We start from the raw sequence: 19,638 nt of genomic DNA, 5'->3' as shown, positions 1-19,638 counted from the left end.
GCATCTTCAGTCGCGTCTTTTAAACAACGCCGAATCGAGCGTTTGGGGGACGTGTTTCATTCATACCGCGTTTGGAGGACGTCGCTTCCCAGCTGCGTCCCCAAAAACGCACCCCAAATAAATAAAAGTGCATAAAAATAAATGTTTACATTAAAATTTGATTATACATTACAAGTTCGAATGAAAACAGCTAGATTTCATCTAAACCCTAGCCTACTGGCCGTCCGGCGGTGCGTTCGACGGTCCCGCCCCGTCGTCGCCTCCCCTCCGCCGCATCTCTTGCTGCGCGCGCCGCCTGTCCATGCGTAGGGCGGTGGCTAGACGCCGCTGCTCCAGCAGCGCGTCGTCGCCTGCCCTCCCGTGTTGCACCGCCTGGAGGGAGAGCTCGACGGCGCGGCGAATCTGCGCGTCTTCGCAGGCACGGGCGTCGTCCTGGAGCTTCTTCTCAGACTCGAAGGACTCAACGAGAACTCGTTGCTGATCCACCGCCTCGTTCGGGTGTGGCCCGTCGTCATCGGACCACTCGAAGTCGTCGTCCTCCTCCTCCTCCTGCTCCGCCTCGTCCTCATCTGCCTCCTCCTCCTCCTCCTCCTCCTCCTCCTCCATTTGCGTCTCCATTTTCGCCGCCAACGCGTCGGCCTCCGCTGCCAACGCATCCGCCCGCGACCCCCTAGGCCGCCTCCGTTGCCGCCAGTGCCGCCTCCCGTTGCTGACGCTCCACCGCCTCCCACCACCGTTGCTCCATCGCCTCCCGCCATTCACGGTACTGGAAAGCCCGCTCCATGTGCAGGTGATGCCGCTCGGCACGCCACCGCTCGCCCATCTCCTCCGCCCGGCGCTGCGCGCCTCTTTCGCCGTGGCGGCGTCGACCGCCGCTATGGTATCCGCCAGCGCCGCCTCCTCCCATGCCTCGTTCTCCGTAGCTTTCGGGTCGATGTCGGACTGCGGTGCTTCGGGTGGTGGAGGTGGTGGTGGAGACGGTGGTGAAGGGAACTCTCCGGCGCCGGGGCGGTTCATCATTACGCAGGGTTGTGCTTGCGGCGGAGAAAGGGGTGCCGGCGTCTGTGGTGGCTGCCATTGAGCCAGGGGGGCTTTTATAGATGTCGGTGTCGCCAGAAGAGGCGGGAAGATATCGCGGGAAGAGGCCAGAAGCGGCGGAAAGAAAGCGCGGGAACGCGCGATGGCGTGCGAACGCCGACAACGCGTGGAGACTTCGCAGCACAGACGAGACGTCTCGCCTGCCCCACCGTCGCCATTAAGGCAAAGCTGCGACGCTTCATTCGTGTGTCACTGCACGCCAATAACTTCCGTCGTGAGGTAGGCGACGGTTAGGTTTAAACTTGAATGTGCCGCTGACGCATCAGGCCCGCGTCTCCTTGTCTCGCTTTTAGTTGTATCCGGCGTGCCCGGAGCGTCTCCTGTGTAGCGGGGACGGGTTCGAGGCGCCGGACACCGTATTGGACCGTGCCAGACAAAAAGAGTATTTGAAACACGCGGCTGGAATTTTTTTGTCCGACGCGACCCTAAATTTGAAGGGGATGATTTGGGGGGCGCGGCTGAATCCATATATATAGTTAATTACTGAAAGCGCCAATACCGGGTCATCGTCGTGGGGGTTATCGTCAGTCATACTCGGCAGGGTACTATTCCATGTACGTCGTCGTGGCTAGGTAATGATTGCTAACATGGTCCGATCGACCGGGACGACTCTCCTCTAATTTCCACGCTAGCTACATGTAGCTGCACTGCATGTGATCGATGGGCTGACGCTGACGCCCCAACACATTATTCAGCTCTTCTGATTAAGCGTCAGGTTACTTTCTCTATTCATGATATACTTTCATGCTAATCTGCTAATTAGTGGCTGATGGTGTCCTGGCAGTACTGCTTAATTGGCCATCAGCTAATCAATTAATAGTACCTGATATAACTTATAAGAGTCTCTATAATTGGCTTGTTCCTTCGGTCAGACGCAATACTACGCCAATGGAAAAGGTCCAATTTTCAGAGTAATAAGCTGCTTGATTTGATCATTTTTGTGTCAGTTCGGCGTTAAATTTAGGTTAGGTGCCATGTCTAACACTAGGACGTACGAGCCGGCCGGCCAGTAACCGATTTTCAGCCTCGCGCATAACCAGCAGACAAGTTAGGTTTGCAACTTGGCAAAAAGTTTTTGCCGTCAAAGGAGCAATGCAGAGAACATGGGGACCGAATTCCGCGATTTGCAAGCGGCGACGTGATAATATTTACATATTTGCCCAAAGAGGGGGTCAGCTCCTTAAATCGAGATGCGTGTTTATTAATTAAAATGGTCAAATGTTTAGGCCAAATTCCCTGATTTGGTCCAGGCGAACTTGGATGCAGAGATGCCGGGAATGCCGTGGATAGTTGCCATTTTTGTGTTAAACACGTGCATCGCATCGCAAAAGTGTTAACAATTTCTTATCTCCACCGCCCTTTCCACAAGTAAAAAAGTCGTCATGTCTTGTGTCAACTACTAATGAAACCTCATCATCGTCGCTCTTCGCTGAATGTCTTGTGTCAACGGTGTTTCCACAAGTAAAAAAGTCGTCATGTCTTGTGTCAACGGTGTTTTCAGTGTACGATCGGCATATCACCTGAAGAGACACATCAAGGCGGCGGCAGCGGGCAGAGCGAGCTCTTCGCTGAATGTCTCAGAACACCAGGGCTGGCTATCATTATGGTCGGCAAACGTTCCAGGCAAGGTGAAGGTGCATGGATGGAGAGTGGCAAGAAATGCTCTGGCTGTGGGGGAGGAATTGAGGAGGCGCAAAATAAAGCTAGGCGTCAAGTGCATTGTCTGTAATAGAGATGAAACGATCCTCCACCGTTTCTGGTCTTGTGCACACTCGGTGCATGTCTGGGAGGCAATTAAGAAGCTCACTGGACTAGAGCTGCCAAGGCCTCCGCAGGAGTACCATTCCCATCGTGACATTCAGCACTGGCTGTTGCAGCTCTTTGGGAGGATGGCGGAGCAGGACTCGGCAGGTGTATCTCATGGCACTATATCATATGTGGCTAGCAAGGAACAATGCTAGGGAGGAACCGATGATTGAAAACCCGGAGCATATTGCTCGTCGCTGCCGTTGCGCTCACGGAGGAATGGCGATCTCAAAAGGAGGGTGCAATGGTAAGGGGAACCAGGTGGAGGAGCACTGGCTACCTCCTCAACCGGGCTGGTTTAAGGCGAACTCAGATGGAGCGTTCTCTAAGGTACATAGCCACGGAGGTGGAGGCGTGATCGTCCGTGATCACCATGGAGCACATATTGCATGTGCATGCCATTTTTTCCCCCGTGTTGATGATCCAGAGAGCGCTGAGCTACTAGCATGCCGGAGAGCGGTTCTCCTAGCGAAGGAGGTGGGAGCGACAAAGATGGTTCTGGAGACGGATTGTGCTGGAGCAGTGGCAAAGCTGAATAACAAGGAGCTGGACCGATCGGCTAATGGTCCCCTGGTTGAAGATATCAAGCTGCTTCTACGGGAGTTTGATGAATCTTTAGTCACCTACGTGCGACGATCATGTAATGGAGTTGCGCATCGTTTAGCTAAAGAAGGCTGCAGTAATAATGTGTGTGAAGTCTGGTTGGGATTACCCCCAGAGTTTGTAATGAACCTTGTAGCATCGGATGTTGTGGTTTAATCAAAGGCAGCCGTTAATTCTCAAAAAAATGAAACCTCATCATCGTCGATCGTCAGTACGTCTGTGATCACCTGTGTGTAATTAACTCCCAAGCACCAATCGCTATTGCGATTAGCTAGAACCCAATGCGTGACCCACCCCACTCCTACAAATAGCCCCCAACGCAAGCAGCTCGGAGTAGAACACACACTCTCCACTCCACTGCAGCTCGATCACTCCACTCTGTAGAAGATGGTGCGGCAGATTAGGCCCGATAATGCGATCCCGCATCGTCTCCTATCTGCAGTAGTGCTTGGAATCCTGATGGTGCTGCTGCCGGGGCCGGCCGAGGCACAGCCATCTCCTGGGTACTACCCGAGCTCCATGGTGAGGTCCACGCCATTCTCGCAGCCCTACAGCATCCTGTGGGGCCCGCAGCACCAGTCCCTCTCCTCCGACCAGACCGCCCTCACCCTCTGGTTGGACCGCTCCTCCGGCAGCGGTTTCAAGTCCAAGCGCGCCTACCGGAACGGCTACTTCGGCGTCTCCATGAAGGTCCAGCCGGGCTACACCGCCGGCGTCAACACCGCCTTCTACGTATGTACCTGCCACTATCGTCTCCGACTCTCCGTCCAAGTGTCCAACGAGTCCATCCATTTTTCTTCATCTTTCTAAGGCATTCTTTGGTACTAGAGTTTTTTGTGGGAATTAGTGGAGATATGACTTTAGAGTCTTGAGTAAAACCACTACCGTCATCCAATCCTACAATACCCTGTCCGGCCCCAATCCACTAGGTAAAAGGTAAAGTATTGGAAAATGAGAATAGTACACTAAAATTTGAGAAAAATTGGGATAAAAACATCCTTTTAGAAATAAGTGGGGATGTAGAGGGTTTGGTGGGAATTATCCCCACTAATCCCCACAATCTAGTATCAGAAAAGGCATAACTGATGCAAACTACTTCTACTTTCTTAACTTGCAGCTGTCGAACACGGAGGTGTACCCGGGGTACCACGACGAGATCGACGTGGAGCTGCTCGGCACCATCCCCGGCGAGCCCTACACGCTGCAGACCAACGTCTACGTGCGCGGCACCGGCGACGCACACCCGATCGTGGGGCGGGAGATGCGCTTCCACCTGTGGTTCGACCCCACGGCGGCCTTCCACCACTACGCCGTGCTCTGGAACCCCGACGAGATCGTCTTCCTCGTCGACGACGTGCCCGTGCGCCGCTACCAGAAGAAGGTGGAGGCCACGTTCCCGGAGCGCGAGATGTGGGCGTACGGCTCCGTCTGGGACGCCTCCGACTGGGCCACCGACAACGGGCGCTACAGGGCCGACTACCGGTACCAGCCCTTCGTGTCCGGGTTCAGGGAGTTCAAGGTGGCCGGCTGCGAGGTCGGCGCGCCGGCGTCGTGCAGGCCCGTGGCGGCGGGGCCTGGAGGTGGGTTGAGCGCGCAGCAGGGTGCCGCCATGAGGTGGGCGCAGCAGAGGTCCATGGTCTACTACTACTGCCAGGATGGCTCCAAGGATCGCTCCAACTACCCCGAGTGCTAGCCTGCTACTACCTCAAGTTCAAGCTCAGAAGCTCGACACAGCGGCGATGGAGGAGCTGCCCTTCCGTTATCTTGAAATGGTTGAGGCGTACGTACCAATATATGTATAGTGTGATCGATGCTATGATTCGGTTGTGTGTATGTGTGTGCGCGAGGTCAAGCAGCTGCACGTGTCTAAGCTATTTGTGACACGACTTTGGTGTATGGACTGAACCGGTCAAACACCCTTAATTTGGCTCGAGAGAAGGTTCGAACCAACAAAGCAATGTATGATTGTACTAGATCTGTATGAGATATCTGTATTTTTTTTTTTTTTTTTGAGAAAACACCACCCCACCTATTAACAATAGGAAGTTGCATCATGCAAACACCATCAGGTGAAGCTAAAAACCAAACATGGCATCCTAGCGGGAGGGAAAGAGAACTCCTCGCTAGTCCATGAGCATCTACATTTGCTCTTCTACTCTCATGAACGAAATCAACTTGTTGGAATTCACCAGCTCTGGCTTTTATTTCTTGAACAATGTGACCATAGCGTCCCCTGCCTTCTTCTCTCAGGCATCTAACCACGTTGGCACAGTCGCTAGCCAGCTTGAATCTCTGCAGCAGGAGGTCTGCTGCCACCGCCATACCCTCCCTACATGCTAGGGCTTCTAGAGTCTCTGGTTCTGTAATTCCCACCAGCACAACAGATGAGGCTCCTAGGAAAGCTCCGTCTTCTTCCCGAACTACTGCCGCGATCGACCCCATCGAGGAGTTCTTCGATTGTGCAACATCTACGTTCACCTTCACCATTCCTTCAGGCGGCGGGAGCCACTTCGGATAGTGGATCTTTTGCTTCGTCTCTTTGGCAGGTGGAGTAACCAATAGGTTCAGATCATTCAGGAACCTCTCGACGAAAGCGTTGGTCGATAAAGGACTCTGAAACATCCCCTCATACACTGCTTTCCGCTTTGCATGCCAAATTGCCCAAAGGGTTACCACAACTATAGTCCTCTCCTCATGCGATAAAGCTTCAAAAACAGCCGCAAGCCAACCTCTGGCATGTGGTTCTCGGATATGCCCAATCAGGTCAATAATATCTGGTGGAGCTAAAGCTCATACACACCTTGCCATATTGCAGTTTACTAGAGAATGCCTCTAGGAATCTTCCTCGCCACATATCGCACACAAGCTCTGATGTGCCATGTGTCAATGATGAAACAAATCAGCAGTATCTATATGAGATATCTGTTGCCGAACACATGCAGGCAGTAAGCGATCCAGCCCAATTTGCTAGGGTGGAACGGGCCTAAGTTGGGCTGGGCGTTTTTACATTTTTTTAAGTTTTTTCTATAATTGATACATTGGCTGGGCTAATCTTAGGGTGGGGCCACCTTTACACCCACCGGCTCTGCCACTATTTGCAGCTAGATCTTGTTGTCATATACTAGAAAGGCTCGCGCCGCCGCAATGCCAAGTCTGCGTTCAGGAAAGTATAAGATTGTATCTTGGAAGAAGAAATAGTTTGAAAATCTCGAAGATTTGCTAGTATCTTTTAGATTTTATTTTGTAATCATTGGAGATAACTCGTGTATCTCTACCATGTATTATTTATTACTATAAATATATGTGGTATTGATTGTAAAAAAAGGAAGGCTCGCGCCGCGATATTCTTGTGCTAATTTTTTTTGTATAACTAATTAGTGGTTGCAAAAGTTTGTATGTTTTTTAACAGATTGTAGAAAGATGTATTTGAATTATAGGGAGAAAAATATTTAAAAAAATGTGAATATAAAGTGAAACACATAAGGTGTAGGTTCATCGGGTTGATTTTAGCGAATGGAAGGGATTCATCACTGTTAGTAACGTGCACATATGGCCGGTGAGAATCGACTATTATCAATGATATTAACAGATTATACCGTGAAATATAAATAGACACTAGTGGAAAAAGAGAGTTTTACATAGTAGATACTTTTATGATAGAGAATTCAACGGGTTCAACTCTATTACCTGTTTTTGTTCGCCTTGCTCTAATCGGCCGCCATGACTACGGGAAAACAATTCGTTGCCGTGCGACAGATCGCACGGCAAAGGTCCTTATTTGCCCGGCAAAGGTTTTGCCGTGCGTCGACGCACGGCAACGTCTGCACGGCAACGCCTTCGACGGCAAGGAAGACATTGCCGTGCGCCTGACCAAACTGCACGGCAAAGGCCTTTGCCGTGCGCGCGCAACGTTGCCGTGCGGCCGCCCCTTTGCCGTGCGCGGGATCTTTACCGTGCGCGCGCCCCTTTGCCGTGCGGCCGATCGCTGCCGTGCGCCATCCTCTTTGCCGTGCGCCTCCTCGTTGCCGTGCGCCTGCCTTTGCCGGCCGTGCTCCCTTTGCCGTGCGGCAACACCCCAGCCCGCACGGCAAAGCCTCCTCCAGGCACACCCAGCAGCGTGCCAGGAGCACAGGTGAGCTCCACGTGGCGCCTTTGCCGTGTGTATGCACACGGCAAAGTGACCAAAAGTTCTTTGCCGTGTGTATGCACACGGCAAAGGCCCCTGGATTTTTTTATTTTTTTTCTGTTTTTCACTAATCCCTGCATTTCAAAATTGCATTTCACATATATATAACATATACAACATATATATTCACCATAGCATCACCAAACACATCAACAACACCACAAATACATCAACACACATAGTTTATGCATAACAAGTGCAATGTCCACAAATACATCAACACACATCAAGTACAAGTACAATCCATAACAAGTGCAATGTCCAGAAATCCATCAACACACATCAAGACCATGCCATCAACCTTATCCTCCTCCGCTTCCGCCGGCCTCATCGTCATTTCCTTGTGACATATAATCTACAAGGTTGATGGAATGAACATTTGCATTTGCATATTGAACACTTGAACAAGTACAAGTAGCGCGTTGGGCACAAGAGGACTCACCGCGGTTCATGCTCCGGATGATGTTCATGTTGTTCACGGTGAGAGGTGTCCCCGGGCTCTGAGTGGGCGGTGGCGGCATCCACGGCATGGAGTAAGGTGTAGGAGCAGGAATACTCCCCGGTGGAGAAGACAGAGCCGTCCGGCTCATCAGCCCAGCTCATCCGTGCTCGATGCCTGCTCGTTGCATCCGCATCATCATCCGTGCCTCGCCGCTCGTCGATACTCCGGAACCTGCCGCTCCAAGTTCCGTGCGTGCTCCCGGGCCGCCCTGCTCCTTTTCTGCCATCTCCGCCTACGATGTGTCCGCGATGTCATTAACATTTCAATGGAAAGCATGTGCATGTAAAGGAAAGGTAGAGGCCGGACGAAGAACATACCCGTAACCGCTCGACAGCTAGATCCGAGCCCGTGGCCGGGGCTCTACCTCGTGCTAGCCGCTCTTACGACCACGACGGATCCGGCGGAGAGAGGGAACCGTCGCCGGGTCGACAACCCCGTCACCAAACCATAGGCGGCCATGCTTCAAGCCTTCTCCCGCAAGCACCGCAACCTCGTGGTCAAAGTCCTCGGCCTCCGGGTTGGCGTCCTCGCCGTACTTCTGCTTGAACTTGGAGACATAGGACGTGCACTGGGTCTCGGATTGCGGGGTAACCCACACGGACCCCGTCTCAGGATGAGGCGTCTTCCTTTGCTTCATCTTCTTCAGCACGGCAAAGACGTTAGGCTTCGCTCCTGTCCTCACTTCCTGCAAAAGAGAACATGTAATAAAGTGAAGTGGCACACCTTGCAGAGTTAGCAAATATATAACATGAATTCAAATAATGAAGGAACCATTAATTTGCTCACCTCCTTCTGCAGGTGAAGAGAGATGGGGAGGCTGCCTTGGATATGCGATCCACCTCGCATCTCTGCCCGCTTCTTCTTGCCCTCCTCGTGCTTCTTGAGGTACTGGGGGCATGTCCACCACATGACCATCGCAAGGAAGCACCTGCCGTCTGCGCCGACGTACTGAGGAGGGCTCTACATGCACAAGATAAACCCATTATGGTAAAATAAACTACATGACGATAAAGAAATCAATAACACACAAATGCAAATACCTGCATGTACTGCCACGGCTGCATGAGCGTGTCGCGAGCGTCCTCCTTAGTCATGTGGACGAAGCGGTCGGCATGCCAGTCGCGGACGCACTGAACACGTGCCTCGTAGTGCATGCCAGTCACCCTCTTCCTTGCAAGCTGGTGAAGGACATCATCGCACGCATTTTCCTTGCCCTCGGCCTTCTTGAAGTATTTCTGCAACCATGCACATAGGTAAAACAAGGGGCATTAGTGCAATTATTGTCAACCAAGGAGAGTGTATGAATGGTAAGAAGTCAAAAGTCACGTACCCAAAATTTGCCAACAACGCAGTCCGCCAAGGTGCCGCGGCCAAGCGCATCTTCCGCGAGGCTGTAGTGCCACCACCTCCAAGCTACGCCGCAGCCGCCACTAGGGAGATTGACTATCCCAGGGAAATACCTTCTAAGTAGGCCCCCAAGGATGTTCGAGTACCCACGTGGTGGCTTCTGCGATGGGTCTTCATACGTGAACGAGCTGCACCATGAAACGATAACATCAATATGTATGTGATAATAATTTTGATAATGACAAAATTGCGATAACGAAATGCCAAAAATTAACATGTACCTCCTTCCATAGGGCACTAGAACAACATGGCTGTAGCGCCAGTGCTTCAGCGCGGGGAGCCGTGTTATCCCACGCCGATATGGCCTCCTATCACGTGGCCTCAGCCTCTCCAAAGCTGGAACGTACTCGTAATCCGGCGGCGCATCCCAAACTAGGTTTGGATCAGGATCGAACGGTAAGTTCCCCAACCCCTCATCCTCCGAGAGGTCCTCCTCGTCCCCCTCCTCCTCCTGGTCCTCCCCACCCCCCTCCTCCTCCTGGTCCTCCCCAACCCCCTCCTCCTCCTCCTCCTGGTCCTCCCCACCCCCGTGGTGCTCCTGGTCCTCCACCTCATCATCATCATCATCGGCTGCGGGAGGGGGGCTAGGACTAGGAGTGAGTACCCGCGTCGCATTCTTCCTACGCGGTCGCACGTGCACTGCGGGAGCGACGGGAGGGGGCTAGGAGGGAGGGTAGTAGCTCGGCCCCGCCTCGAAGTCCCTACCAAGTCCTTGAGCTTCTTTGTAAGACCGCCACCCTTTTTTTTTGGCGGCATGCTTCAATCACCTGCAAACACAAATGAAGAGAGTGGTTTATTAGTACGCAATATTGTAAAGAGATAAATATTAGTGAAAGCAACAGAAATATAAGTAGATGAACATTAATGAAAGCAACAATAATGCAAATAGATGAACATTAATTAGTGGAAGCAACAAATAGCTAGCATAGAGTTCTCTCAAACATAGCACGGAGTTCTTACAAATAACCTAGCTAGACAATCACGGTTACACAGAGTTATTACAAATAGGCTAGCCTCACAATTACTACTACATAGATCAGTAGCCTGTGTCGCCATCCGTGATTGGACCGCGTGTCTCCTCATCGTCATCAGGCTCGGCAAACCAATAATCATCAATGAAACCTGGAGGTGGTCCATCTGCATCGAGGTCAATCCCTGCTTTGAACGCCTCGAGCAAACTCCGGTCTTCCGGGGCACAAACATCCTCAGCTTCATCTTCTGCATTGTCTCCATCCATGCTCGCGTCTTCTTGTTCATCGTCTACGACCATGTCATCGATAGTCGGCAAGCCGATTGTGAAATGCCCGGGGAGCCCTTCTTCCTGATAAAACTCGACACTCCTTGCTGAGGGGTCTACGCGGCGGTAATCGTCCTTGTTTGGCGGGGGCGGCCTATTGCGTGAAGGCACCGTCATCACAACATCCCATCTGGATAGACGTTTTGTTGGGTTTTTGCACGCGTACGGGAGATAGAATACTTGAAAGGCCTGGGTAGCCAAGATATACACATCCTCTCCCTTATAAACGGAGTTCCTTTCAACTTCGACCAACCCAATTTCAGGATCCCGTCTCACCCGACGTGGGTCAAACCAATGGCATTTGAAGACGACGGGATTTAGCCCTTTGTGAAACCCGTAATTCAGCTCGTATATACCCTCGACTCTTCCATAGTAATGGAGCCCATCATCACCTTGACATACCACCCCGCTATTTATTGTCTTCGCGTTGGGCCGGCTTGTTGTGTATTGATGGGTCCGGAAGCGATACCCGTTCACGTCATAGGAGTTGAACGCTTCTACGGAATGGTCAAAGCCCCTAGCAATTTTTCTTAGCTCTGACTTCATCTCTTTGTCAGTTCTTGCCTACAAGTTTAGCACGAGAAGTTTAGAACGAGAAATGACCGATAAATGTCGGAAGTGCTAGCTAATTTGGATAGAATAGTACCAAATTACAAAACCAGCTACTGAAACCGAAACCGCCGCCCTTATCGAAAATTTTCTTCGATTCTTCCGGGGTAGGCTCCCTGTGGGTATTCTTCCAATGTATAGCCTTGAATTGCCTATACCGATGAAAAGAGGAAGAGTTAGCCACGAACATACGAGTGGATCAAGGCCGTGAATGTTTGCAAATAATTAAATGGTTCGCACTTACTCGATGTATGGCTTCACTTCGACCATGGTGTTTAAGACATACGAGTGGATCAAGGTCCGCTCATGTAGGTCCGTTCTGTACGGCTTCGAGCCACTTGACTTGCCACCAAGCCCCACGAAGATGCTAAGCTTGGGTACTTCTTCATTGTTGGCGGCATTGTAACGGAGGACCGGGTTGTGCTTTGTGGGAATGTTGGGATCATAGTGCTTAGTGGTGAAGTTTGCCACCTCCACGTTCAGGACTGCCTCGGCTATGGATGCTTCGATCTTGCATTTATTGCCAGTCATTTGACGAAGCTTTTGTGTTTCTCTCTCGGGACAAAACTGCCAACGGCCCCAATTCGGCCCCCCCCCTTTAAGCATTCCTCCGCGAGGTGCAGGATCATATGTTGCATCGGATTAAAGAACGGCCTGTCTGCACTGTGGGCAAGGCCACTTCCCATGTGTACACCACCCGCAGAACAAAGCACGTGCTGGCAGGCCATGCAGGGACGTGTGGTACCACACATACATATCGAAGTACTCCTTCTTTGATGTGTCATATGTTCGGATCCCGCGACCTACCCAGCCACGAACCAAGTCATCCACCAGCGGTTCCAGGTACACATTCATGTTCTTACCCGGGTATTTGGGCCCTGGGATTATCATCGACACAAAACATGTTCTCTGATCTCATGCAGACGCCGTGGGGAGGTTCATGGGAATAACAAACACCGGCCAACAACCGTATACCGCAGCCGACATACCATATGGATTGAACCCATCGGTTGATATCGCAATCGCTACGCTCCTCGGGTCACCCGCTTTCAGTGGAAATTTCTTGACAAAGTTCTTCCATGCAGTACCATCCGACGGATGTATCATCTTGTCGGTGTATCTGTTTCCTTCCACGGCCCACCTCATCTGCTGGGCAGTATCCTCGGTCATGAAGAGCCGTTGGATCCTCGGTAGAACTGGAAGATAGCGGAGGATATTCTTGGCAATCGTGGTCTGCCTCTTCTGACCATCACCATTGCGGTCTACCTCAAAGTACCTAGAGGAATTGCATTTGATGCAATAATTTTTGTCAGCGTGCTCCTCTCTGAATAGCATGCATCCCTTTGGACAAGCGTGTATCCGCTCGAGATGACATCTTAAGGTCACCGAGCAATTTGGTCGAATAGTAGAAGTTTTGCGGTAACAGGTGCCCTTTCGGCGAAGGCTGCCTACGATGACCGAAGTTCATCGAACCCATCTCTGCACAAGTTCCTATGGCACTTCAAGGCCATAAGGCGAGCGATGGCATCTAGTTGGGTAACCTCTCGTATTTTCAAGTAGGGGTTTCGCGAAGCAAACAGAGCCTCATAATACTCCTTTGTGTTTTCCTCCGGGTCCTCACTTGTCTCCGCATCCCGAGGTGTCTCCACCTCTACATGAGAGCTTTCGAGCACATTACCATTAGCCAAGTTTTCTAAGCACCTATCAAAACCAGTGTCATATTCCCCCCTAGGTTGAATCTGCCGCACCTCCTTCCTAGCACGTTTCTTTGCCTTTTCTCCATGGTAAGTCCAAATCTTGTAGGACGGTGTGAACCCAAACTTGATCAGGTGCATACTCATAGTGTCCTTGTCCTGTGCCTTTTGGTTAGCGCACTTACTACAAGGGCACCAAACTCTTATAGGTCTGCTAGGGATGGCAAACGCCATATCCACAAACTCGCTCGGTCTTTTCTCCCCATTCATCGAGTATAGTTCCACCGACCGATTCTGCCATCGTACATCCAGCCACGATTATCCATCCTCTAATCAAGCAACAAAACGAGACGAACATAGCATTTATATATCAAATAGGAAACAAATGCATCATATCTTTATTCTTTTTACGCGTGCATCAACCTGAAACTCTACTAGGTGGGCTCCTAGCAGCCGCCGGATCCGTAGATTGAGTACGTTCTCCTAGCTCTACCCCGATCCGAGACAGAATTTTGGCAGCACCTCCCCGCTGCTCTCTCGATACACGTATCAGCAAAAAGCCGAGAGGGGTGTGCATCCGGAGAACAACGGGGAGGCGCTACCGAAATCCTGTCTCGGATCGGGGTAGAGCAGGGAGAACGTACCCAACTACGCATCCGCCGGCTGTCCCGATAAATGCCGTAAGAGTTACGGTTCATAATATGCGAGACCACTAATGCATATTTATCCGCGTAACCCTTACGGTCGGGAAGAGACGCCTAGGTATCGCGACAGACTTGGTGATCTAGACACAAAGAAAAACCTAGGTACATCTAAAGGTGGGAGGGAGATTTATACCCTAGACGCGTGAGAGAATCGCCGAAGAAGTTCCGGGACGCCGCCCCCCCGTCAAACACCCCCACGACGCTGCCCCCCGTGTCCACCTCGAAGCATCACCTGCATACCGAGAAATAAAATAGTCATGCAAGTGAACACGCCTTTTTACAATAGTGGTATAACAATATTACTTCACCATAAAGAATTAAAGTGCGGAAAATTAATTTATTTGACCTCTTTTACTTAAAATTTCCTTGCAGCACATTTCTATACTAAATTAACTAGGGGCATTTTTCTTTCCGTAAGAGGTATAGGCTATAAAACAACCTAAATACTAAAACATGAAAACACTATTATAAATAAACTAGTTCTAATTATTGTGCCCTAAATCCCATTTCTAAATAACCTAAATACTACAACAATTAGCATGGATATTTTAGCTACTCTAAATACTACAAGAAATAGCATGCATACTACAACACTAGCTACCGGGGGTGTTTTACCTGCGGGCTTGGTGGCCGGAGGAGGGGAGGCAGCTAGCAGCCGGCCGGAATGGTTGAGGATGGGAGCAGGGGCGGTGGCGAGAAGGGAGGGGGTAGGGGCAGGGCGTGGTGCAGGGGCGGCGGCCCCTAGCTCCCGAGCTCGGCCGCGCTGGCCATGGTGGCGAGCAGCAGTGGCGGTGCACGCGGGCGACCGTGGGGGCACAGCAGCAGCGGGGGGAGCGGGGCGGGGGAGTAGCAGCGGCGGGGGAGAGGCGGCGGCGTGCGTGCGTGCAGGGCGTGCGTGGCTGGTGGCCGTGCCGGCGTGGCAGGTGGCGGCGTGGGGGAGAGGCGGCGGCGTCGTGCGAGGTGCGAGCTCTGCGATTTGTGTGAGATTTGTGTGGTGGTGGCCGACCAGGTGGGCTACCTTATCGGCAACTATGCCGTGCGAGCTTCTTTGTCGTGCGGCACAGGTGCTTTGCCGTGCGGCTTGGCCTTTGCCGTGTGCACAGGCATCTTTGCCGTGTGTTGCAGTCTTTGCCGTGCGAAAAGCTACCTTTGCCGTGCGGCATCATTCTTTGCCGTGAGCTTACGCACGGCAAAGCTTTTTTCTCCATTTTAATTATCAATAACATTAAGTTTTATTTGTAAATTATATTAAACTTGTTTTTCAAAATGTGTATTATTTAATACTATATGTTTCATGTTTTTCAAGAAATGTCTGATTCAATCCGGTTCAGCACGCGCGGAGAAATCTAGGGGACCCGTCGGGGCACACAAACCGTTGTGGGGGGGAGAATGACCGCGGAGACACTGGAATCACTAACATTAACCATAACCCTAAATCATAACCCTAACCCTAAACCCTAACCCTAAATCCTAACCCATTAACCTAGCCACATTAATCATAACCCTAACCCTAAATCATATAACCCTAACCCTAAATCATAACCCTAACCCTAAACCCTAACCCTAAATCCTAACACATTAATCTTGGTTCTCCATGTGTATATGTCCTAACCAAACCTAAAAGAATGAAAAGGTACATTGGTGCACCCTCGCGCGGAGAAATCTAAGGGGGTAGACCCGCCGGGGCACACGTTTCGCTGTTTTGGGGGGAGGAGGGGGAGAACGACCGCCGGAACACCGGAACCCCACCAAATCTTGCATGTGGGCCTATGGTATGTGTCAAAGTGTGATGCAAGGTGTAATTGTGCAAAAGTAGCTCCCCTAAACCCTAGACCCTAGCCCTAACCCTACGCCGAACCCTAACCAGTAGATCGAGCACACCGTCGATCGTGTGATAATGGCTCGAGCTGCGGGTGTATGTGCCAAAGGGTTCCAATCTTGGTTCTCCATGTGTATATGTCCTAAAAAAACCTAAAAGAATGAAAATGTACATTGTTGCACCCTCGCGTGGAGAAATCTAGGAGGTAGACCCGCCGGGGCACACGTTTCGCTGTTTTGGGGGGAGGAGGGGGAGAACGACCGCCGGAACACCGGAACCCCACCAAATCTTGCATGTGGGCCTATGGTATGTGTCAAAGTGTGATGCAAGGTGTAATTGTGCAAAAGTAGCTCCCCTAAACCCTAGACCCTAGCCCTAACCCTACGCCGAACCCTAACCAGTAGATCAGGCACACCGTCGATCGTGTGATAATGGCTCGAGCTGCGGGTGTATGTGCCAAAGGGTTACAATCTTGGTTCTCCATGTGTATATGTCCTAAACAAACCTAAAAGAATGAAAAAGTACATTGTTGCACCCTCGCGCGGGGAAATCTAGGGGGGTAGACCCGCCGGGGCACACGTTTCGCTGTTTTGGGGGGAGGAGGGGGAGAACGACCGTCGGAACACCGGAACCCCACCAAATCTTGCATGTGGGCCTATGGTATGTGTCAAAGTGTGATGCAAGGTGTAATTGTGCAAAAGTAGCTCCCCTAAACCCTAGACCCTAGCCCTAACCCTACGCCGAACCCTAACCAGTAGATCAGGCACACCGTCGATCGTGTGATAATGGCTCGAGCTGCGGGTGTATGTGCCAAAGGGTCCCAATCTTGGTTCTCCATGTGTATATGTCCTAAACAAACCTAAAAGAATGAAAAAGTACATCGGTGCACCCTCGCGCGGAGAAATCTAGGGGGGTAGACCCGCCGGGGCACCCGTTTCGCTGTTTTGGGGGGAGGAGGGGGAGAACGACCGCCGAAACACCGGAACCCCACCAAATCTTGCATGTGGGCCGATGCTATGTGTCAAAGTGTGATGCAAGGTGTAATTGTGCAAAAGTAGCTCCCCTAAACCCTAGACCCTAGCCCTAACCCTACGCCGAACCCTAACCAGTAGATCAGGCACACCGTCGATCGTGTGATAATGGCTCGAGCTGCGGGTGTATGTGCCAAAGGGTCCCAATCTTGGTTCTCCATGTGTATATGTCCTAAACAAACCTAAAAGAATGAAAATGTACATTGTTTCACCCTCGCGCGGAGAAATCTAGGGGGTAGACCCGCCGGGGCACCCGTTTCGCTGTTTTGGGGGGAGGAGGGGGAGAACGACCGCCAGAACACCGGAACCCCACCAAATCTTGCATGTGGGCCTATTCTATGTGTCAAAGTGTGATGCAAGCTGTAATTGTGCAAAAGTAGCTCCCCTAAACCCTAGACCCTAGCCCTAACCCTACGCCGAACCCTAACCAGTAGATCACGCACACCGTCGATCGTGTGATAATGGCTCGAGCTGCGGGTGTATGTGCCAAAGGGTCCCAATCTTGGTTCTCCATGTGTATATGTCCTAAACAAACCTAAAAGAATGAAAAAGTACATCGGTGCACCCTCGCGCGGAGAAATCTAGGGGGTAGACCCGCCGGGGCACACGTTTCGTTGTTTTGGGGGAGGAGGGGAGAACGACCGCCGGAACACCGGAACCCCACCAAATCTTGCATGTGGGCCGATGCTATGTGTAAAAGTGTGATGCAAGGTGTAATTGTGCAAAAGTAGCTCCCCTAAACCCTAGACCCTAGCCCTAACCCTACGCCGAACCCTAACAAAGTAGATCAGGCACACCGTCGATCGTGTGATAATGGCTCGAGCTGCGGGTGTATGTGCCAAAGGGTCCCAATCTTGGTTCTCCATGTGTATATGTCCTAAACAAACCTAAAAGAATGAAAAAGTACATTGGTGCACCCTCGCGCGGAGAAATCTAGGGGGTAGACCCGCCGGGGCAGACGTTCCGCTGTTTTGGAGGGAGGAGGGGGAGAACGACCGCCGGAGCACCGGAACCCCACCAAATCTTGCATGTGGGCCTATGCTATGTGTCAAAGTGTGGTGCAAGGTGTAATGGTGCAAAAGTAGCTCCCCTAAACCCTAGACCCTAGCCCTAACCCTACGCCAGACCCTAACCGATGAGATCGGTGCACACCGTCGATCGTGTGATAATGGCTCGAGCTGCGGGTGTATGTGCCAAAGGGTCCCAATCTTGGTTCTCCATGTGTATATGATCTAAAAAAACCTAAAAGAATGAAAAAGTACATTGTTGCACCCTCGCGCGGAGAAATCTAGGGGGGTAGACCCGCCAGGGCACACGTTCCGCTGTTTTGGGGGGAGGAGAGGGAGAACGACCGCCGGAACACCGGAACCCCACCAAATCTTGCATGTGGGCCTATGCTATGTGTGAAAGTGTGGTGCAAGGTGTAATGGTGCAAAAGTAGCTCCCCGGTGTGACCTTCCTCACCGTTGGGCGATAACACTTAGGAGATTTTCCGAACCGCGGGTTGCTCCGAAACCGTGATATATGTGGGGGATGAACATGGAGAGTAATTTTGTATTGCACATTGTCTAATAAATAGTCATCAAAAAGAAAAACTAATTAACAAATAAATATAAGTATTAGATGAAATAAAAATAGAAAGAAAAACAAAAAAAATTATATTGGCGCATGGCAAAGAAGGGAACGCACGGCAAAGGTGCCTTTGCCGTGCAACTAACCTGTCCGCACGGCAAAGGGGCGAGCCACGGCAATGCCCAGGGCCTTTGCCGTGCATTGTTTCTTTGCCGCGCGGCATGTAGGGACTTTGCCGTCTTCCTTTCTTTGCCGTGAGCTTTCTTTGTACTTTGCCGTGATGAGATTCTTTGTCGTGCGCCGCTTCTGTCTTTGCCGTGCTTGCCTTCATTGCCGTGCGCTGCTCTCAGATTTTGCCGTGCGGAGTGTCGTTGCCGTGTGTGCTGCTTGCTGCGCACGGCAATGATTTCTTTGCCGTGCGGCGGCTCACGGCATTGATAGGTTGCACGGCAGCTAGGTATATATACCTCTAGCTCTAACGCACGGCAACGAGTTTATGCCTTCATCCTCTCTATGTCTCGACTCCTCCTTGGGCTCTCTCGCGTGCTTCGACACCCTCCACTATCAGAATTATAAAATCATTTCACATACAACATGATACAAGAAAATAGCAATAGGAACCCATCATATGTAGGAATATTTCATGTGGTTAGTCTCATAAAGTTCCATATACATGTGCAAAATGGCTTATGAAAAAATATCACAAGTCTTGCAATCGTCGAAAATAATTATGAGTGTTGTGATCCAGAAATAAGATGTGGTATCCTACAAAAAAAAAGTAGGTGAAATTCATATAAATGAGGAAAAGTAGGGGAAAATTTCACTTTGGCTCATAGGTGTAGATGCATCGACTGTCTAAAACATATTTTAAAATGTCTAAAAATTCTTGAGAAAAATATATCCGTTTGTACGTCTGAACGTCTTATGTTCTAAGATGAAGTTATGCGAAAAAGGCATTTTCGTGGCATGTGTAAAATGAGAATTTGCGGTGCTCCGAAATACATTTTCAAATGACTACTCTGTTTTTGTCTTTTTTCTTGAACCATAAAATAAAACTTCTTTTCCCCTAAAACTTTATGTGTAAATGTAGTTCGTCTGTACACCGGAGATGATTTTTCAGTTTTTTTAATATTTTGAAATAAATCTAAACTGAATTATTCAGGATGGGTACATCTACATCTACAAGCCAAAACTACCTTTGGGCTTAACTAAGTAATACGATTGTGCCTCGGCCGATAGCAATTTAGCATTGCTGAGACTCAAATTGGGCTCCTTACATGCATAGTTTGTAGTTGTATTGTCAATTTGAC

At 50.7% G+C, this 19,638-nt stretch overlaps 1 protein-coding gene across 1 annotated transcript; it reads left to right on the top strand.

Moving 5' to 3' along the window:
• The first annotated feature begins 3,860 nt into the window (after positions 1-3,860).
• On the top strand, positions 3,861-5,304 carry LOC124694622 (xyloglucan endotransglucosylase/hydrolase protein 31-like). Its single transcript, XM_047227587.1, has 2 exons — positions 3,861-4,239; positions 4,625-5,304. The coding sequence occupies exons 1-2, from the start codon at positions 3,895-3,897 to the stop codon at positions 5,198-5,200; spliced, it is 921 nt and encodes a 306-aa protein (XP_047083543.1). The 5' UTR covers positions 3,861-3,894; the 3' UTR covers positions 5,201-5,304.
• Positions 5,305-19,638: the final 14,334 nt, after the last annotated feature.

Source organism: Lolium rigidum, chromosome 3, assembly GCF_022539505.1.
Source record: "Lolium rigidum isolate FL_2022 chromosome 3, APGP_CSIRO_Lrig_0.1, whole genome shotgun sequence".
Lineage (NCBI taxonomy): Eukaryota > Viridiplantae > Streptophyta > Magnoliopsida > Poales > Poaceae > Lolium > Lolium rigidum.
The sequence above is the reverse complement of the archived record's forward strand: the minus strand, read 5'-3'. Positions and strand labels throughout refer to the sequence as shown.